Raw genomic sequence first — 18,171 nt, forward strand, 5'->3', positions numbered from 1 at the left:
GATAGAATAGACCCCATTAGACATTCTAATACAAGAAAATAAAAGTATTATCTTTTATCTTTCATATCTGAAAGATCTTCAACCATCACTTTGCTTCATTTTTTCATTTTACAATTCAATCTTTAATTGCCTTCTTTTTGCCAATAATTATTATAAATACATAGATTATGAAATCTGCAAACAAACTTAAGAAGGAATTACATAAATATAATTAGTATTTCCATATGAATCCACTGGTAGTAGCTCTGACAAATGGCTGGTCTTAGATATATTATACCAAACTATGCAGCTGAGTAAAAAAGAATAAAATTTATCATTTAACATACACCTAAAAGAATGACTGCTATTTGATAGATCTTAATAATTATAATAATGTTTGATACTTCATTTAAAATCATTTCTCTCATGTGATTCTTTTTTGTTTGTTTGTTTTGGTTTTTTTTTTTTTTTTTTTTTTTTTTTTTGGTAGCTTGCAAAGTCCATCACTGTTCCTCTTTAATCGGGGCATAGGTCATGAGAACTTCCAAATACAATAGTTATAGCACCTACTGACTTTTCTATAGATACAAGGAAGGACTCTGCCTAGGAAGTTCCTGGAGTCACTAAAATAAGAAATAGTCTTCCCATTATTCTAATTCTTGTTTCATAGTTTCATTCCCTGGCAACCAGGAGCAACTCCCAAATCATTTCTGACTTGTATATGTTTCCCACCTGGGACAAAGACACTCCTTCACAGCACCATGACAACCATGCCAGCGACACAAGCGCTTGGGTTCATGCAGGAAAATGGAAATCCTGAAAGGAAGCTAGGAGATAAAGGCTTACTATTCCTTGTTTCCCACTGGTAGGAAGTAATTACAAAAATTACTTTAACACAAAGCTTCTGGTGAGTGAATAGTTTGTAATTTGATGGGAGAAGCTTAAGGGCCTAGGAATTAAATAAAAAATATGAAAAGCTGAATGATGTCATACAAGTACAACTCCCTCCCATTTCCCCCAAAATAGACTGCCTAAAGCAAACTTCTTATGGACAACAATGTAGACATTCTTAAGAGATAGTCAGGGATATGTTTTGTTTTTCATCTGAGCTTAGATTCAGTGGAGGTGAACTTTATGTCCCTTTATTGGTAGATAAACCACGTTATTACCAAATGAAATTTCAAAAACTAGTAAAATATAAAATAATTTTGTCAAAACTGAATGTCCACAAATGGGTGTGATTTTCATCCTCCCAAAGCAGAAAATTTTTAAAAAAGACTAAAATTCAACTCTCCGCCCCCATAATGAAGTAGACAAGTTGTTTTGTTTTGTTTTGTTTTTTGACAAGTTTCTTATCATAAGCATGAACAGTTTATGTTTGTTGTTTACTGAAAAGGATGGTATTTCTATGACAGAAATTGGCAGTACTATGTGTTATAAACACCTGCCAATTCTGCATTGGAAGAGATTATTTATATTGCCAAACATAAAACTGTTTTAGGTCTTAAAAGAGAAATTCTAAAGCAGAGTACTGCATCTGTGATTTTACAAATTCAGTATATTTTCAAACAGTTCTTCACATTTTTCTACGTCTTAAAAATAATACAACTTCCTTATGAAGAGTAGAGGAAAGAGAATCTGTGTAATATATGGAAATTGTTGAGGATTTGTGTTATTGTTGAATAATAGCATAGAATCTATTATCTCAACAGGTTCAAAGCTGTGACTTTTATTGGAAACCTAGATAAATATTTTAAGAGGATAAGTAGTCAAAATAGATGTTTGCTTTTCATCAAGTGGAATATTTTAAGGTTGAGTGTGGTAGAAGCATATTTTCTGCTTTGCATTTAGTTTTGGATTTTTTTTTTTTTTTTTTTTTAGGACAAAATGTTCTCCTCCCCTACAGTGATAGGTAGTAAATATCTTTCATGGGCTTCCAATTCTGTGCAAGGCACATCTTCTGATTCTCATCGATATAAAGTTAGAAAAGAGAGAGTAGAAGGCAAGCAGAGACATTCCAAACATCCACAAGCCGATATCTGCCCCTGAATCCAAGCTAACCTCTACTCACCCCTACCCCAACATGTATATAAGGGCATGCATTCATTGACTTTGACACATGATTATGAAAATATACTGTGCATTTTTTATTCACTCACTATTCCAATGGATCTTTGAACTCAATATACCCAAAATTATACCCACTTGTCATTCTCCATCAAGCCTATTTCTTTTTCTCATTTTAAATATCTGAATTCTGAGAAGAGAATCCTCTAGTCTTTCAGATTAGGATTCTGACTCATCCCTGTTCACTCTTTCTCTCTCTCCACCCCCAATATATGCTGCATCAAATAACCCCATCAGTTCTATTTCAGTCTTAATCCAATTTGGCTCCTTCTCTCCATCTCACTTTTATCGTTTAGTTCGGGAGATAATTGGTTTTAATTTAGAACACTTACTCCAAACTATGGAAATTAAATGAATGTCAGTTATAAACTGACAAAACAACACATGTGGTCAGGCAATTCTGGAGACAACTAGCAAAATAGAGCAGAAGGTTTATTTATAGGGGCCTTGATGCCGAAACTCTGTTGGGTCAATGGTGCCTTATTTATGATAAAAACTCCTGATGACTTGCTGTCAGAGAAATTTATGAAGACCATGGCCCTCAAATGCATTTTTAACTACATTTTATGTATTTTAATCCTCTTCTTATAACTTACTGAAGAAAGACCTCATGTGTCTCCTAAAATAACATCCTGAATTGATCCAAACAAAGCACTATTTTATATGTTACTAGAGCTTTCATTTAGAAATCAATATACTTTCCTAAACCTAGAATATGTTCAGCTTTACATTTTAGATTGATGGAATAAGGCATAAAAATATATTCTTAATTTCACTTGGAAAGTATATAATCCATGAAAAAGCTTGGTTCTCAGTCTTGAGACCAAGAAGTTAAAAGAAGAATGTTAAAGTTAAGTATAGTATTTAAAGTTCTGAATCTAAATGTCTTTTTGCCCTAGGAAGACATTTACACTTCTGAAATATATAGTTATAATTTGGGATTCTCAGAAGGAAGTAAATTGATAACCACTAGCAACTCAATTCAATCAGAACTTCATAAATAAGAAAATAAAATTCATTAAGCTCATACTAAGGTTTATCGTGGAACATTCTATGTTATATATTGGGTCAAATTTTAAAGTAATTAAGAATTAGAAAAGGAACTCCTCCTCCTTTGACCCATGATTTCTGAACACCTTTCCAAAATGTATTTTATGGCCTTCTTCAACTATAAAGCAATCTTCTATTCACAATTGAAAAATTAAAAATAAAGTCTTCAGGTCTGCATTCTTTTTTAAAAAATATTTTATTTATTTATTCATGAGTGACAGAGAGAGAGAGGCAGACAAAGGCAGAGGGAGAAGCAGGCTCCATGCAGGGAGCTTGTTGTGGGACTTGATCCCCGGACTCCAGGATCACACCCTGGGCCAAAGGCAGGCGCTAAACCTCTGAGCCACCCAGGGATCCCAAGGTCTACATTCTTAAAAACAATTTATTATCAAATCACAGTAAGATGAAGCTGATGTTACTTGATATTTTAAATAATTTTCTAAAGTAATATCCAAAATTGCCTTAAACTCATCTCATTCTTATAAGTTTATAAGCCCTCACTACTAAATTATTTTCCCTTATCTAGCATCTAAAAATACAACAGGTATCAACATGGATGGAAATGGAGGGTACTCTGCTAAGTGAAATAAGTCAATCAAAGGAAGACAATTATATAGTTTCACTCAGATGCAGAATATAAGAAATAGTGCAAGGGACCATAAGGAAAGGAGAAACTGAAATCAAAGAGGAAGACAAACCATGAGAGACTCTTTAACTCTGGGAAACACTGAGGGTCGCTGGAGAGGAGGCGCAACAAGGAGAGTAGGGGGTCTAGGGGGGTAGGAGGATGGGGATAACTGGGTGACAGGCATTAAAGAGGGCATAGGATGTGATGAGCACTGGGTGTTATACGCAACTAATGAATTATTGAAAACTTCATCTGAAACTAATGATGTATTACACATTGGCAAACTGAATTTAGATAAAATATTTAAATTAAAAAAGAAAGATACAATAGGTATTAAAGGTATTTCTCACAATTTTCTTATTTCAATTGAAAAAAAAAATCTTTTCTCCTTCTCTGTAAATATCAGACTACTAAAAAAGTACCAGGACTGATATTTATAGAAATGGATACCCTCAGGGACTGAAATGGAGCAACAGAGTACAGCTTTTTGAGACTATAGGCATGATAGAAGGAGCAAGTGGGAGAAAAGTCATAATGACTTATGTGTTAAGACTTTCCAGTCCTCTAATACAATTCTATAACATGTGGGCTATGCTTGTCTAAAAGATATTTAACCACTGCCTCACAAAAGATATTAGATATTATTAAAAACTAAACTATAGAAAAAGTACTGTATCCTACTATCTATCCTTTGACACAACTAGTTCTCTGATTTAGAATGACATTTTTAAAAAGTGAAAATATGAATGAGAACTAAGAGGAACATGTCTGCAATACAAAGGCAAGCAATTCCTAACTGTTCGACTTTAATTAAAACTCATAACATGTAAATCTTTGTACAAAATGAATGATGTTAATAACTAATAGCAATAACAAAAGCTAACGTCGACTAGCCATCTATTATTGTTGAGGGCTAAATTCAACAATCTGCATATATTACTTCTAATTTTTATTATTATAATTGTGCAATGTATTTTAATTCTTTATTCACAGCCTCAGGTTTGAGGCTCAGAAAGGTTAATTACTAATCTAAGGCAACAGAACAACTTGATGTTTTATGGCTATTACTCACATCTGTCTAAATGAACAGTGTACTCTCTTCCAATTACACCACAGTTCTCTCCTAGGATAGGGACATATATTACAGTATTGCATCTATTAACTCAGTGTTGTTGCTGGAAATCAGAGATTTCTCAAAAACTCTGCAGACCACATCAATTTTAAATTTATTTTAAACTGTACTATTCCAATAAACAAACAAACAAACAAACAAACAAACTGTACTAGTCCATTAGTATGGCATATTAAGGGAAATGTGGTATCTGAAAATCAACCTAACTAGATAACAACTCTCAAGAGGCAAGATATCATTAATCTAGAATCTAGATTGTTAAATTAAACAGATTATTTAGGGCAGCCCAGGTGGCTCAGTGGTTTAGCGCCGTCTTCAACCCAGGGCGTGATCCTGGAGACCCAGGATCGAGTCCCATGTTGGGCTCCCTGCATGGAGCCTGTGTCTCTGCCTCTCTCTGTCTCTGTCTCTCTCTCTCTCTCTCTGAGTGTGTCTCTTATGAATAAATAAATAAAATATTAAAAAAAAAAGATTATTTATATTCCTGACATTTCTCTGGGGGAAATTTCTATTATCTCTAATTCAGATAGTTGGACTGACAAAAGTAAATACAGACTTCTTGAAATTTGATTAAAATAACATAGATTCGCAAATTTCCTTTCTTTTCCAAAAGGGAACTTCTATATCCAACTTATAAAAACATCTCTTTAATAACAAATTATTCTCAGATTTCATTGAAACATACAAAACTAGAAAAGCTTCACATGCCATATTAATTGACTTTAGTGGTCCAGCCTGTTTTGAAATAAAATTTGGCAGAATCATTCAACTCATTCTCTCTCCCATATTGTCAAAAAGGTTTGCAAAATAGACAAATAGCTTAAAGTCAAATAGCATTTTTATTTTCAAATGTGTCTATCACATATTTATCTCTCTGCCATGTCAATATATCTCATTTTAAAGGTTTGAAAATAATACTAATAATTCATAATTTAGATACTTCTCAAAGGCAAAAATATTTTCAACCTTTAACAGAAGCTAGAGAAAGGAAAATTTCAATGTGAAACTTGAAAAGAAATCGTAAATAACAAACATATTGGGAACACAGTAATGCACTGGAATAAAATAATACCAATAACATATATTCTACTATGTGGTTAAAAAAAAAAGGTGGGCCATATTTCATGAATTATAAACTTCTTTTGCTACCTCCACATTATGCAAGAGCACAGGACTATCACACTCTCTTAATTGATTGGGAGAGTTGTTTTCATCATATCTTAAAATTAAGGTTAATTATCAAGCCTTGTAAAAGATGCCTACCTCTGTATTGGCAGTCGTGGGACATGTTTATGGGAGCCCGTTCTACGGCTGATCTCTTGTAGACAACATGAATCCTTCCATTTTTTTCCTCCATCTGCTTACCTCTTTCCAAAGGTTCAATGAAATACTCATCATTATCACTTTTTATCATTCCAGCCTAGAGAAAGCATAAAATGTGTTTTTTTTTTTTAAAAAAAAAGAAGTATCTGTCATCTTTAGCTCACAAGTACCTTTTTAAATGGCAAGATTATAATTTGTGAAAACTAATGCTTTTTCTTTCTACTTTTGGCTATAAATCTAAAATGGGTAAGTAATTCATATAAGATAGAAATTCATAAACGGTAGGAGGAATAAAATAATTCATTCAAGGTATAATAAGAACTTTATAAAGGATAAGAATAAGAAAATCACAAAATGTATACATTTCATCAGACTGCAAAAGAAGCACATTTATATATTCTACTTGGTATTATATCTCTAAATGAAATCTTGCAGGGGAAAGAAACTCAAGAAACATCTCTAATATCCCATAAACATCCACTGTGGAGCTATCCATGCATAGTTAGTATTAAATCATTCACATTTTCTTTCCATACCACTATGATATGAGAAGAATGATTTCTTTTTTTTTTTTTTTTTTAATTTATGATAGTCACAGAGAGAGAAAGAGAGAGAGGCAGAGACACAGGCAGAGGGAGAAGCAGGCTCCATGCACCGGGAGCCCGACGTGGGATTCGATCCCAGGTCTCCAGGATCGCGCCCTGGGCCAAAGGCAGGCGCCAAACCGCTGCGCCACCCAGGGATCCCGAATGATTTCCTTTAAATAGCCTCTTTAAGCTTCAGTAGAAACCCTGCATTTCTAATATTTATTAATTTGAAGAACTAACTCCTGTTTGTCCTATCTTAATCTAACTTGATGATTTTATACATATTTTTCCCTCCTCAAGCCTCATCCTTCCATACTAAAACAGTTATGCTTGTGTTCATTGCCTTCTACCTCTCTAATATTTATACTCTTTTTCTTTCTGTTTCATCTTCTATTTAGAAAATTCCAGGACTATATTCAGTACTATAGATGAATAGAAATTATGGTTTTGTCTGAAATTGTCTCCTCATTAGATACCACGTCTACATTATAGTCAAGTAATTACAGCTCATATTTCTACTATAAAGATCATACATTAATATGTAATATTAATTTAAATTTCAGTACATTTATTTGAAAATAAAGTTCAAGAAATAATGTGTTAGTGTGGGAATCGTAATTATTTTGGAGATATACATCGGATCTAGAAGTCAGTCTTATTTTTCTTCTGAAGCCCTTGACCTCTTCTATATTTTCAAATTATGAGATCACTTGCTCTTATGAAACATAGGCTGGGCCTTGGGAATTCTCATCCCTTCTAGCTGTTGATCTAATGGTTCCACCACTCTCCGTTGAGGAACACAGAAAGGAAAGGGTAGGCTACACCTTACCAAATGGCATTTGTTTGCAGCAAATAAGCCTCTGACTATAGTTTTTGTATTGCATTCAACTCTGTTCCCTGGTTTCCATTCTGATTTCTTCCACTTGGTATGCTCTATCCTCTCCTTCCACTGTGTCAGCCTCACACACAGGGAGGTCTTAGGCGCTAGGGTGTCCCCATATGCATTTCTACACTCACCCCAACGCTGTGCAAAAAAAGCCTTTGAATTTATGTGACCATGTCTCACAAGAAAATATCACCATAAGTCCTTCACCATGCTTAATCCTCACCCTGTTGAACAAACTTCCAGCCTTCACTAAAAAGAACACTGAGCTAATGGGCATTCGATATCAATGCTGACCTTCAAGACCTAACTCCCCTATTTGGAGTTGTTTTCTCCTCTGGTTAATCCCTCTTCCCCTCCTCCTGTACTGTGAAATGCAGTGTTTTTCACAAGGGGCCTGATTCATCTTTCCCCTTTGGAATTATTCCTACTGTCAATGGATCTCCTCTACAAATATAATTTTCAACATTCTTCTCATGCTTACCAATTGTCATTTTAATCTCTTTAGCATCGGTGCCCTATCCTTATGTCTCTTTATATCAGTAATTTCAACATCACTATTTTTACCCTTCTCAGGCATGTATGGTTTAATAATGTTCATAAAACATATTCAAACTAAGGACAAACACAGAACCACATCCAAGCCTTAAATGTCCTGGCTCATCATTAATGCCACCCATTGGTGGTAGGCAGCATTAACTGGCTTTCTCTTGATAACACTGGTCTGTTGATATACACTGAAGTTTATAAATTGAGGTTTATCAGCATGGGACTTCGGTATTCATCTTTATTCTCATCTTTCCTTTGCCCCAAATCCATCCAGTCACCATGTTCTATAAGGTTTCTTACTTTCTTATCCCATCCTTCTCTTTCCACCACCACTTTAGTTACAGACCTCACCATTGCTCATCTGGATTACAGAAACCGCCTATCTTGAGACTTTCCATAAATTATGATTCTCCCAGATGAGTGCCTAACTGTGGATGGAAATAGTGGTCAATGAAGCAACTCTGAGAACTGGGCAATGGCTAGTGGGGACATTTGAAAGTGATGGGAAGGCAGTGAGGATTAGCTCACATGCCATTAAAAAACATTTCTACATATCTCCTATTGCAAACATTCAAATCCCAAGCCCCATGATACTACTTTCCCCACTAAGCCAGATTCCATTTCCTGGCTCTCTTTTTGCAGTTGGCTGTGAACCATGTTACTGTATCCTACCCAGGGAAGTGGTAGTGGTGAATACCAAGAATAGGGATAGCTCATAAAAACCTCCCATGGGGGCTTCCTTATGCTGTCTCCCTTATGATTGGGCAAACACAGGTAATACAAAAATTTAACACAGCTAACCCTCTCCCTTAGAAGGCAATGAAAATTTACACCAAGTTGAGGTGGTATCAATGGCAAGGCAATGCTGGGTCACATGACCTCCAATAACTCCATGGCCAAAAAATCTGAGAGCCTACCCTTTTTATTCGTTAATTTAAGCAAAGGTTAGTGAAAAAAGTACCTCATATAAAGCACTATATTAGGGATGCCTGGGTGGCTCAGCGATTGGGCCTTTGCCTTCAGCTCAGGGCGTGACCCTGGAGTCCCACATGGGGCTCCCTGTGTGAAGCCTGTGGCTCCCTCTGCCTATGTCTCTGCCTCTCTCTCTCTCTCTCTCTCTCTGCATCTCTCATGAATAAATAAATAAAATCTTAAAAAAAAAAAAAGCACTATATTAGACACCACAGTAAATAAAAGCTTCTGGTCTGTTTGCCCTCTAATTTAAGACAATTTAGTCAAATAAACAAAATATATGTCTGCAGGTATTCAGTGAAGTATGTATGTTATGCAAAGCCCAAAAAGTTAAGTGATATCTCCCTTGAGAGTCAAATCAAGTGAGATTTTTTCCCCCACAACTTACTACACACACACACAGCAATTGTCAGTAGGAGCTGTTGATTCTATATTTGGAATGACCTAATATTTCAACTGAAATCTCTCTAGTCCGCATGAGAACTTTGGCCATTGCTATTGTTCACACTGTCTCACATTCTCATACAGCACAGCTGCCAAATTGCTCTTTCAAACTATCATATTATTTCAGACACACTAGAATGTAGTAACAAATGGGCAGAATGTGTAAAGGCTTGACACATCCGGTGCTTCATTCTGGCTCCCATAAAAGCTCAGGACAGTTCTAGGTCAGCTGGGAGGCAGTTCCATTCCACACAGCCATGCAGGTATCCAGGCTGCCAGGGGTTCTACCATTGCAACAGGGGCTCCCAAGTTTGCCCCGTGAGAAGGCAAATAGCATGAGGAAGCCCACACGGGAGGTTTTTATGAGTCAGTCCTAGTCATGGAAGTACCATGTACTTCCGACTACCACTTACTTCTATGCATAAGATACAGTCCCATGGCTCAAAGCCCACTGCAAAGAGAACCAGGAAATGGAATCCGGCCAAGTGCTCAGGGAGAAAAGACAATCGGATTTTAATGAACAGATGGCAGTCTCAACTTCAAATAAGATCACCTCACGTCTTTGCTTAAAACACTTAAATTGCTTCCCATTGCATTTCAAACCACACTCCTTACTATGGGCTTCAAGGCCAGCATCCTCTGGCCCCACCCATGCCCCTCAGGCAGTGCCACTCTCCCCTGGCTTACTATGTTCTGGCCTTTAAGGGCTTTTGTTCCTTTTCAGTTTTCCTTTGATATTTCCAAGCTCTTTATTGCCGCAGACCTTTGAAATGCTGTTGGTTCTACGTAGAAGGCTCTTCTTCCAACATACCACACTTTCCTTCATTGCCTATCTTTCATCCTCTGAGTCTCAGCTAAAATGTTCATTCCTTAAAAATGATTTTCTGACTTCCTTACCTCTACCTACATTGGGTGCCCCTGTCTAAAATTGGATCCATCTTAGCCCATCATTCTGACTCAGGGCAGTGTGCTCTTTTCTCTTATGACTCTTAACACAAACTCCAGGTCATTTCACCTATATGTTACATTTATAATCCTCCATCTCCTCAAGAGCACTGTCAGCTCAAGGTAGACTCACTTTGTTTATCTTTGCTTCCTTAGGTACCAGCACCACTATGAACACAAAATATGTCTTTAACACATTTTTTTTTTTAGTGAAAACCTACAGGAATGAATGGGATAAGTGAAGGGATAACAGCTTTTCAGACTGGTAGTGGTCCTCACCAGGGTCTTCACAAGGTGGTGTGAGAGAAGGCACTAGAAGTGAGACGATTGAGGCGTGAGCAAGGTTCTAAAAGGCAAAAGCCCAACACATGCTTGAGGACAGTGAGAAACCCACCCATTCAGAGCAGAGTCTATGTGGGGCAATTCTGGGAAAGGAAGCAACAGAGGACTTGTGTCCCTCAAGTGTGAGCTTTAACATATAGAATGGAGAACCACGACCACAACAGTGCATCAGTGGATGAGAACAAAGTGGTCTGGGAAGACTGATTTGATTACCTCCCAGAAGGAAGAAAGACTAGAAAGCAAGCAACACGAGGCTAAGTAAAAGTCCAGGTGGTAGAAGAGGCAATGGGAGGAGAAAAGGAGAAAGGAAGAAAAAGAAACTAAGAGTAACTACAGGACAAAACAAATACTTGGTGCTTTTTAAAAACCTAAGTTCCTCTGCTTTTACAGATTCCTCTTCTCACTCAGATGAATAATCGAAATTCTACTGAGGTGCATTGGGTTTCCCCTGCTCTTGGCATCACCATTTCTTAGGCCTGTTTCCTTACTCACTGTTGCTGGCTCCATTCCAGCCGCAATGGGCTCCTTACTGACTCCTTTGGTTTTTGCTTTTTTAACAAGGCCTAGCCTGATGACTGTCACCCTTTTCAGAACATAAGCTTCAAGAGCACGGGCTTTGTCCCATTCACTGCTGCATCCCTGGGCCCAGAACAGTGCCTGGGCCAAAGTAGGTGTTTAATATTTGAGGGAACGTGGGAGAAGAAATTAACGTAAGAAATGAGCAAGTGAAAATAAAACATCTTAAAAGGATATTGAAAAGGAATGGCAAGAAGAGATGGGAGGAAAATGTTAGTGTCGTGCATCTCGGCAGGAGAGAATTTAATCAAAATAAAAGTAACTAGAGTAAAGAAGACACAAAAAAGGACTATGGGAAGTAAATCAGACAAACAAAAGTATCTAATTAGAATAGCAGGGGCTGAAGAAATATTACAGAGAGTTATGGAAGAGGAAATGGTCAAAACACATATATTTGAGATCCTAGTCAGTCATTATGGGTAGATTTTTCTGCTGCTCTTCCTACCACACTGTATCAATTTTTCTCACTTGGTAGCTACCAAATAAAAGGTGACTATTCAGAAAGTACTCATGTTTTTAGACAAGACCCCCGAAGCATCAAATCTTCAGTACTAAGTCAAATCTTTTATCCACTGAGATATTCATTTAGGGAGTCCTGCATTCAGTGAATGTTGCTGGAAGCTCAAAGACCATGCACTGTTACACCCCAATATTGAATAATACACTTCTGCTCTCAGATCCCCAGTTTTATTTCACAGTAGAATACCACAGTGTGACTTAGAGGAATAAAACCCAATATGCAAAATGAAAAAGTCTCAGACTGTGGCATTTCAAGTACTGGCATTATGTACTGTGCTGCCAGGTATTTACAACTGCTAGATTATAATTTAGGAGTTTTTAGAAATGTCACACATAAGAAGACATATGGTCCTAGAAGATTCTGTGAAACAGATGCAATCATGTTAACCCATCTTCAGTGTTACTTAAGTGATGTATGATAACAAGGTAATATTTTGTAAATCTCCCTTTATGACACAAAGCCCTCCACATTTATTTACCATTCTCTAATCCCATGTAACAATTCAGGAAATATTTATTGTATTTCTCCAATTATTTCCTAAAATTTAACACAGATGAAGTTTTAAAATATTTATGATGTTTCGGATAACTTTAGGCACATTACATTAAACACATTTTATTGTTTTAATTAAGTCTTCACACGGGCCCTTTGACAGCATTTTGGAGGGGATATTTATAAAACAATGATCTATGCTAAAAAGCCAGCTGCATGATTCCCCTCTCATCTGGTCAACTCTTCCAGCTACATCACTCAACAAGCACTGCCAAGAATCCAGAATTAAGCCAAATAGCCTCTGAGGATGGAAACAGCTATCACAAAGGCCATACTCCTTACTCACTAGGAGGGGTCCTCACGGTCATATTTGACACCCAATTTTAATAAACCAGATTAGAAGGTTTCCTAATTATTGTCAGAGTGTAAATGGCAAACAAGAGTAAGGGGGTGGGGATACAGGGAGTTTCAGATGAGATAATGTCTATGAACGCCCTTTGTAAACTATAAAGCCCTACAAAAAAAGGTAAAATTCAAGTCTCTATATGTCAATAATAAGAAAGACTAAGAAAAGACTAAACTGTTAACTTGGTTTAAGATAAAAATCAGTATAAAAGATATTTTAAAGAGTTCCAACAAAATATCCAACTCTGTCAGATAATCTAAAAAACTTATGTTATGGAAACATTCCATTTTTTTTAAAGATTTTATTTATTTGTTCATGAGAGACACAGACACAAAGAGAGAGAGGCAGAGACACAGGCAGAGGGAGAAGCAGGCTCCACACAGGGAGCCTGACGTGGGACTCGACCTCAGGTCTCCAGGATCAGGCCCTGGGCTGAAGGCGGCACTAAACCGCTGCACCACCCAGGCTGCCCGAAACATTCCATTTTTTATTGTAACACCTAAATATCATTTTACTGCAGTGATTTTTGAATCTATTAAGGAAGGAGAGTAAAACCAGGTAGATTTGGGGGGATGCTAGGAAATACATGCCAAATAATATAACACATTATTGAAGCTAAAATTAACAAAATATCCATTATTTTGTGCTAAATTGATCACCATGTTATACTAGGTCATAGCATAAAAAAGCAGTAATAAATTTCAAATGCCTATTAAGTTTTGTTTTGTTTTGTTTTTTTAAATGTCTATAACATTTTAGACTAGTTTAATTAAACAGTTATGTTTGAAATATCTAGAAGAGGCAGTGAGAAAATTTATATTAATGCTATGTGTGTATGTGAGAGAGAATAAGTGTAAATGCAATATTCAAGAAAGACTACCATTATGCCTTAGTGATACAATAGCTCCATCTCTATTCACTAAGTTTCCCTGAAAATACATTTTGAGATTTGTCACTTCACTATGCTGCTTCCTCCAACATTTATTCTATGAATATACCTATAGACATATTGCCTGGTTCCATTTTATCATCAGAATGGACAGATGTTCTTATATGAAGATGATTTCCTAATTTTTCCTGAATTTCAAAGGGCATTTCAATCATATCCCAAATATTTTTAGGAGGAGTCATTGAGGAAGACAAAATAGTTGAGAAAGGCAAGAACATAGTGAGTAGAACTGATTCAAAGCTGTATTCAGTAACCAAAGCAGCATTTCCTTTTTACATTAAAGAAAGTTATTTATTGGGATGCATTTGGAGAGTTTCTGAAAATTAAGAAGCAGGTACAATATTCCCCAAGCCATGTTATTGATTTCCATAGTCTTCCCTTCTTCCAAAGCCAGAAGTAATTTTTACTATTTTGGACTCCAGCATCTTATCTTTATGCCTATGGTACTTATTACTGTCAATCTTTTATTATAATTATTTGTGTTAACTGTGCAAGTGCCTGGAAATTAAGAGATGCCAAGTAATGTGTGAGTTGAATGAAAAAATAAATCTCATTAAATTCCAGATTTATATTTGGGTTTGGCTGGCCTTTCATTCAACAATGATCCTCCTGGATGACTTCTGAATCTCTACAGCATCTAACAAAATACCCAGCAAACTGATAACACTAAATATGTATTTGCACAATCTGCTCTATGAAGGGGTTGAACAGGCTCTCCAGTCAGGCAGGTATTATGATTAGAGCCCTAAATCAAGAGAGAGAGAGAGAGAGAGAGAGAGAGAGAGACATCATACCATCTTGACTCAATTAATTAATATTGATTCAATTAACTGCTACAGCAAATGGAACACTTGACAGAATCAATTCAGTTCTTTAATTAGAAAGCATAACCTCCAACTCTCTATTGCCTGATTCTTTTCAAAATCTAGGTTGCAAGAAATAAAATTCTAGGAAGATTTCCTGAAGACTAAAGGACTTTCTCTACATTCATTTTAATTCCTCTTATTAGCTCTAATCACTACTACCAGCCCCTACCTCAGTTAAGCCAGGCCACGGTTATTTGGGCTCCTAATAAAACGGTTTTCATCCAGCTACGCAGAGTTCAAGCATCGACCTATTTTGAAGGAGATGGTAACTAAAAAAATCTTGAGAAGTCTACTGTAATAACAGTATGTTTGTTGTTGAGGACTCCTCTCAATATCATACATTGTTTGCTATTTGAGAATCCAGGAAGAAAAATCTCTCAGATTTTAGTCATAGGAACAATTTTGCTTCCGCTGAGAAACTGGTTCATTTCTATTTCATGAGCATTGTAATTATGTAACTAGTAATATCTGTAAGAAAACTCAAAGTCAAATTTGTATTCTAACTTTTAAACAATCTTGTGCCATGAATCTTTGGATACTGACTTTCTCTTGGGCATCAGTTTCCCTTCTCTTATTTTTCCTTCTTGCTAACTTATTCTATTTTTAATATCTTATTGTGTGAATACATATAAATTGCCACGTATCTTTTCATAATGAAGCAGGTAGGTACTTGTTAAATGAAACCACATGCCTTATATACTTCAAGCTAAAACCAAGGCAACATTATGGTTTAATTTGAAACAAGAAAGTATAGTATAGTTTTCTGGAAATGTATAAATTACAGGATTAAATATATTAACAATGGCTAGTGTTATCCAATATTTCACAAATATGCTGGTATGATGTGTCTCAACAGTTATGATAAGTTCAGTGCTAACTATTCATAAGAGTAAAATATCCAACAATGTTAAGTCACAGAATTTTCTTAATGGAAGAAAACTGAAAAACTATAGGGCACCTGGGTGGCTCAGTGGTTGAGCATCTGCCTTTGGCTCAGATCGTGATCCTAGGATCCTGGGATCAAGTCTTGCATCAGATTCCCCAAGGGGAGCCTGCTTCTCCCTCTGCCTATGTCTCTGCCTCTCTCTGTGTGTGTCTCATGAATAAATAAATAAAATCTTTTTAAAAGGGAAAAGAAAATTGAAAAACTAAAATTATGCAATACTCTTAAGTATCTTTTGCTATTTTAAAGTCAATGTAGTGATTGAACAACCTATAAAGAAAGTAGGCATATTGTGCTCACCCATAGCTACTGTGCTTGTACAGTTACAGAAAGGATGGGCTACAATAGGGAAGGATGAGGGAGAAGGATGTGAAGGAGACTGAATTTCAAGATGGGTGGGAGGAGAAGTTTCCCTGAATCCTCATTTTCAGAAAATCTTAAAAATCTCTAGTAAAATGAGGCAGCCCCGGTGCCACAGCGGTTTAGCGCCGCCTGCAGCCGGGGGTGTGATCCTGGAGAGCCAGGATCCAGTCCCACGTCAGGCTCCCTGCATGGAGCCTGCTTCTCCCTCTGCCTGTGTCTCTGCCTCTCTTTGCTCTCTCTGAATGAATAAATAAATCAATCTTAAAAAAAAAATCTCTAGTAAAATGATTTTCATAAGTGTTTGACATTTATAGACTTTATGGCATATAAAATACAGTATTCATTTAAAGAAAAGTTCAGGGCAGCATATGGCTCAGTGGTTTAACGCTGCCTTCAGCCCAGGGCCTGATTCTGGAGACTCAGGATCGAGCCCCACATCAGGCTTCCTGCATGGAGCCTGCTTCTCCCTCTGCCTGTGTCTCTGCCTCTCTTTCTCTCTCTCTCTCTCTCTCATAAAGAAATAAAATTTTTTAAAAAAGAAAAAAGAAAAGCTTCATTCCTCTTCATAAAGAGAATACATCACTCCCTAATGTATCTGATTTGTTTTCTTATGTTGAATTTTCACATTAAGGCAGTTTATCTAGTAATTTCCCTTTGTCATAATGAGGTTTCTAAGGACATACAAGAAAACTGCTAAGAAAAAACTTAAATTAGTTGACTAAAGCCCTGATAAGAATCAAAGATTACAAACATTCATCTTATTAACAAGGACAATTCAGAAAACCAATGGATGTTTTCTGACTAAATGCTCCAGATTTCCTTTATGATCTTACCATTAACCTACTAGCATACCTAACTATTAGGCTTAAAGATAAGATGAACCTACCTCATCTTAGCATAAAGAAGGAACCTAGCTTGGCTGACAAGATTTGGGTTCCGGACATAGCTTTGACTAGTATGACTTTCAAAAAATCATGTAAACTCTTTGGAGCTCAGTTTCATAATCTGAAAAATTACAAGAGTTTTACTAGATAATCTCTAAAATGATCTCCAATTAAATCATCTTCCAATGTTAGAGTTCCCAGGAAAGATGGGAATTTGAAAGGCTGTTCCCTGCCAACATCCTCAGGCCCACTTATTCCCATGATAAATAACTTAAAATGTAATTATAAGACTAATGTAAAGTAGGTCGCAAACTTTAGTGTGCCAAAGAAATTGGGTCCCAACCTCAGAGACTTTCCATGTTCCAACCCAGAGAATCTGATTCAAAAGGACTGGGAAGGAGATCAGAAATCTGCAATTTTAACAAGCGTTTCAGATCCTGCAAATAGTAGTAGTCTGGAAATTACAGTTTGAGAAAACCTGCTTAACAAATAATGTGCCAATCAAAATGAATTTCTGGATATTTGTTCCCTTACTCTAAAATAAAATTTAAGAAGATGGTTATTTAAAGGAAACATGAGTAAATGGAATCTATAAATTGAACTCTGTATAATTAAAATACATATTAGTCATCTATCCACTAAAGATAAAATATGTATACATTTCTAAGCTTTTTAAGAGTTTTGTAGAATGAGTCAGGGTGTCTTAAATCAACAGCTATAAGAAACAAAAAAGTTATAAGAAACAAACTAAAAATCATATGTTTTCAGTTAGTAGAAAATATCCAATAACAGTTAACAAAGGAAAGAAAAAGCTTTTTAAATTCAACAATTAAAAAGTAGTTCCAGGAGAATGTAAAATCCAAAAGAATCTAGCTTTTTTATCTTAGAAATTATTCAAAATAGCATTATAATAATATCAAAATACATAATCATTCCTAACCTTCTTGAGTCATGGAGATTAATCACTAAACCTAGGATTGTGCATATTACATTTTGAGGACACAAACTGAAGATATATTTACTGATCCTGAAAAGATAATGTAGGTCACAATTAATATCAACAGTGTTAAAATTTAGTAATGACAGGTATCATCTGAAGTATAGAAATTCTGCTTGTAAATTGGAGTTCAACCCCGATCAGTTCAACTATTCCTTCAGCACTTGCTGGGTTTTTTTTGCCATTGGGTGGATAGTGGCAAGTCCATATCATG

The 18,171-nt window shown here is 36.1% G+C and overlaps 1 protein-coding gene across 4 annotated transcripts in view; it reads right to left on the minus strand.

Annotated features, from left to right (window-relative positions):
* The window catches only part of ADAMTS3 (ADAM metallopeptidase with thrombospondin type 1 motif 3), a 261,134-nt gene that overhangs the window by 136,928 nt on the left and 106,035 nt on the right, over nucleotides 1–18,171 (minus strand). For all 4 annotated transcript variants that reach the window (XM_025435584.3, XM_049093050.1, XM_025435586.3 and 1 more), the window contains one exon: nucleotides 6,180–6,336. In XM_025435584.3, coding sequence (XP_025291369.1) covers nucleotides 6,180–6,336 — 157 coding nt within the window. The remainder of the gene's footprint in view (nucleotides 1–6,179; nucleotides 6,337–18,171) is intronic.

Source organism: Canis lupus, chromosome 13 (assembly GCF_003254725.2).
Source record: "Canis lupus dingo isolate Sandy chromosome 13, ASM325472v2, whole genome shotgun sequence".
Classification (NCBI taxonomy): Eukaryota; Metazoa; Chordata; class Mammalia; order Carnivora; family Canidae; genus Canis; species Canis lupus.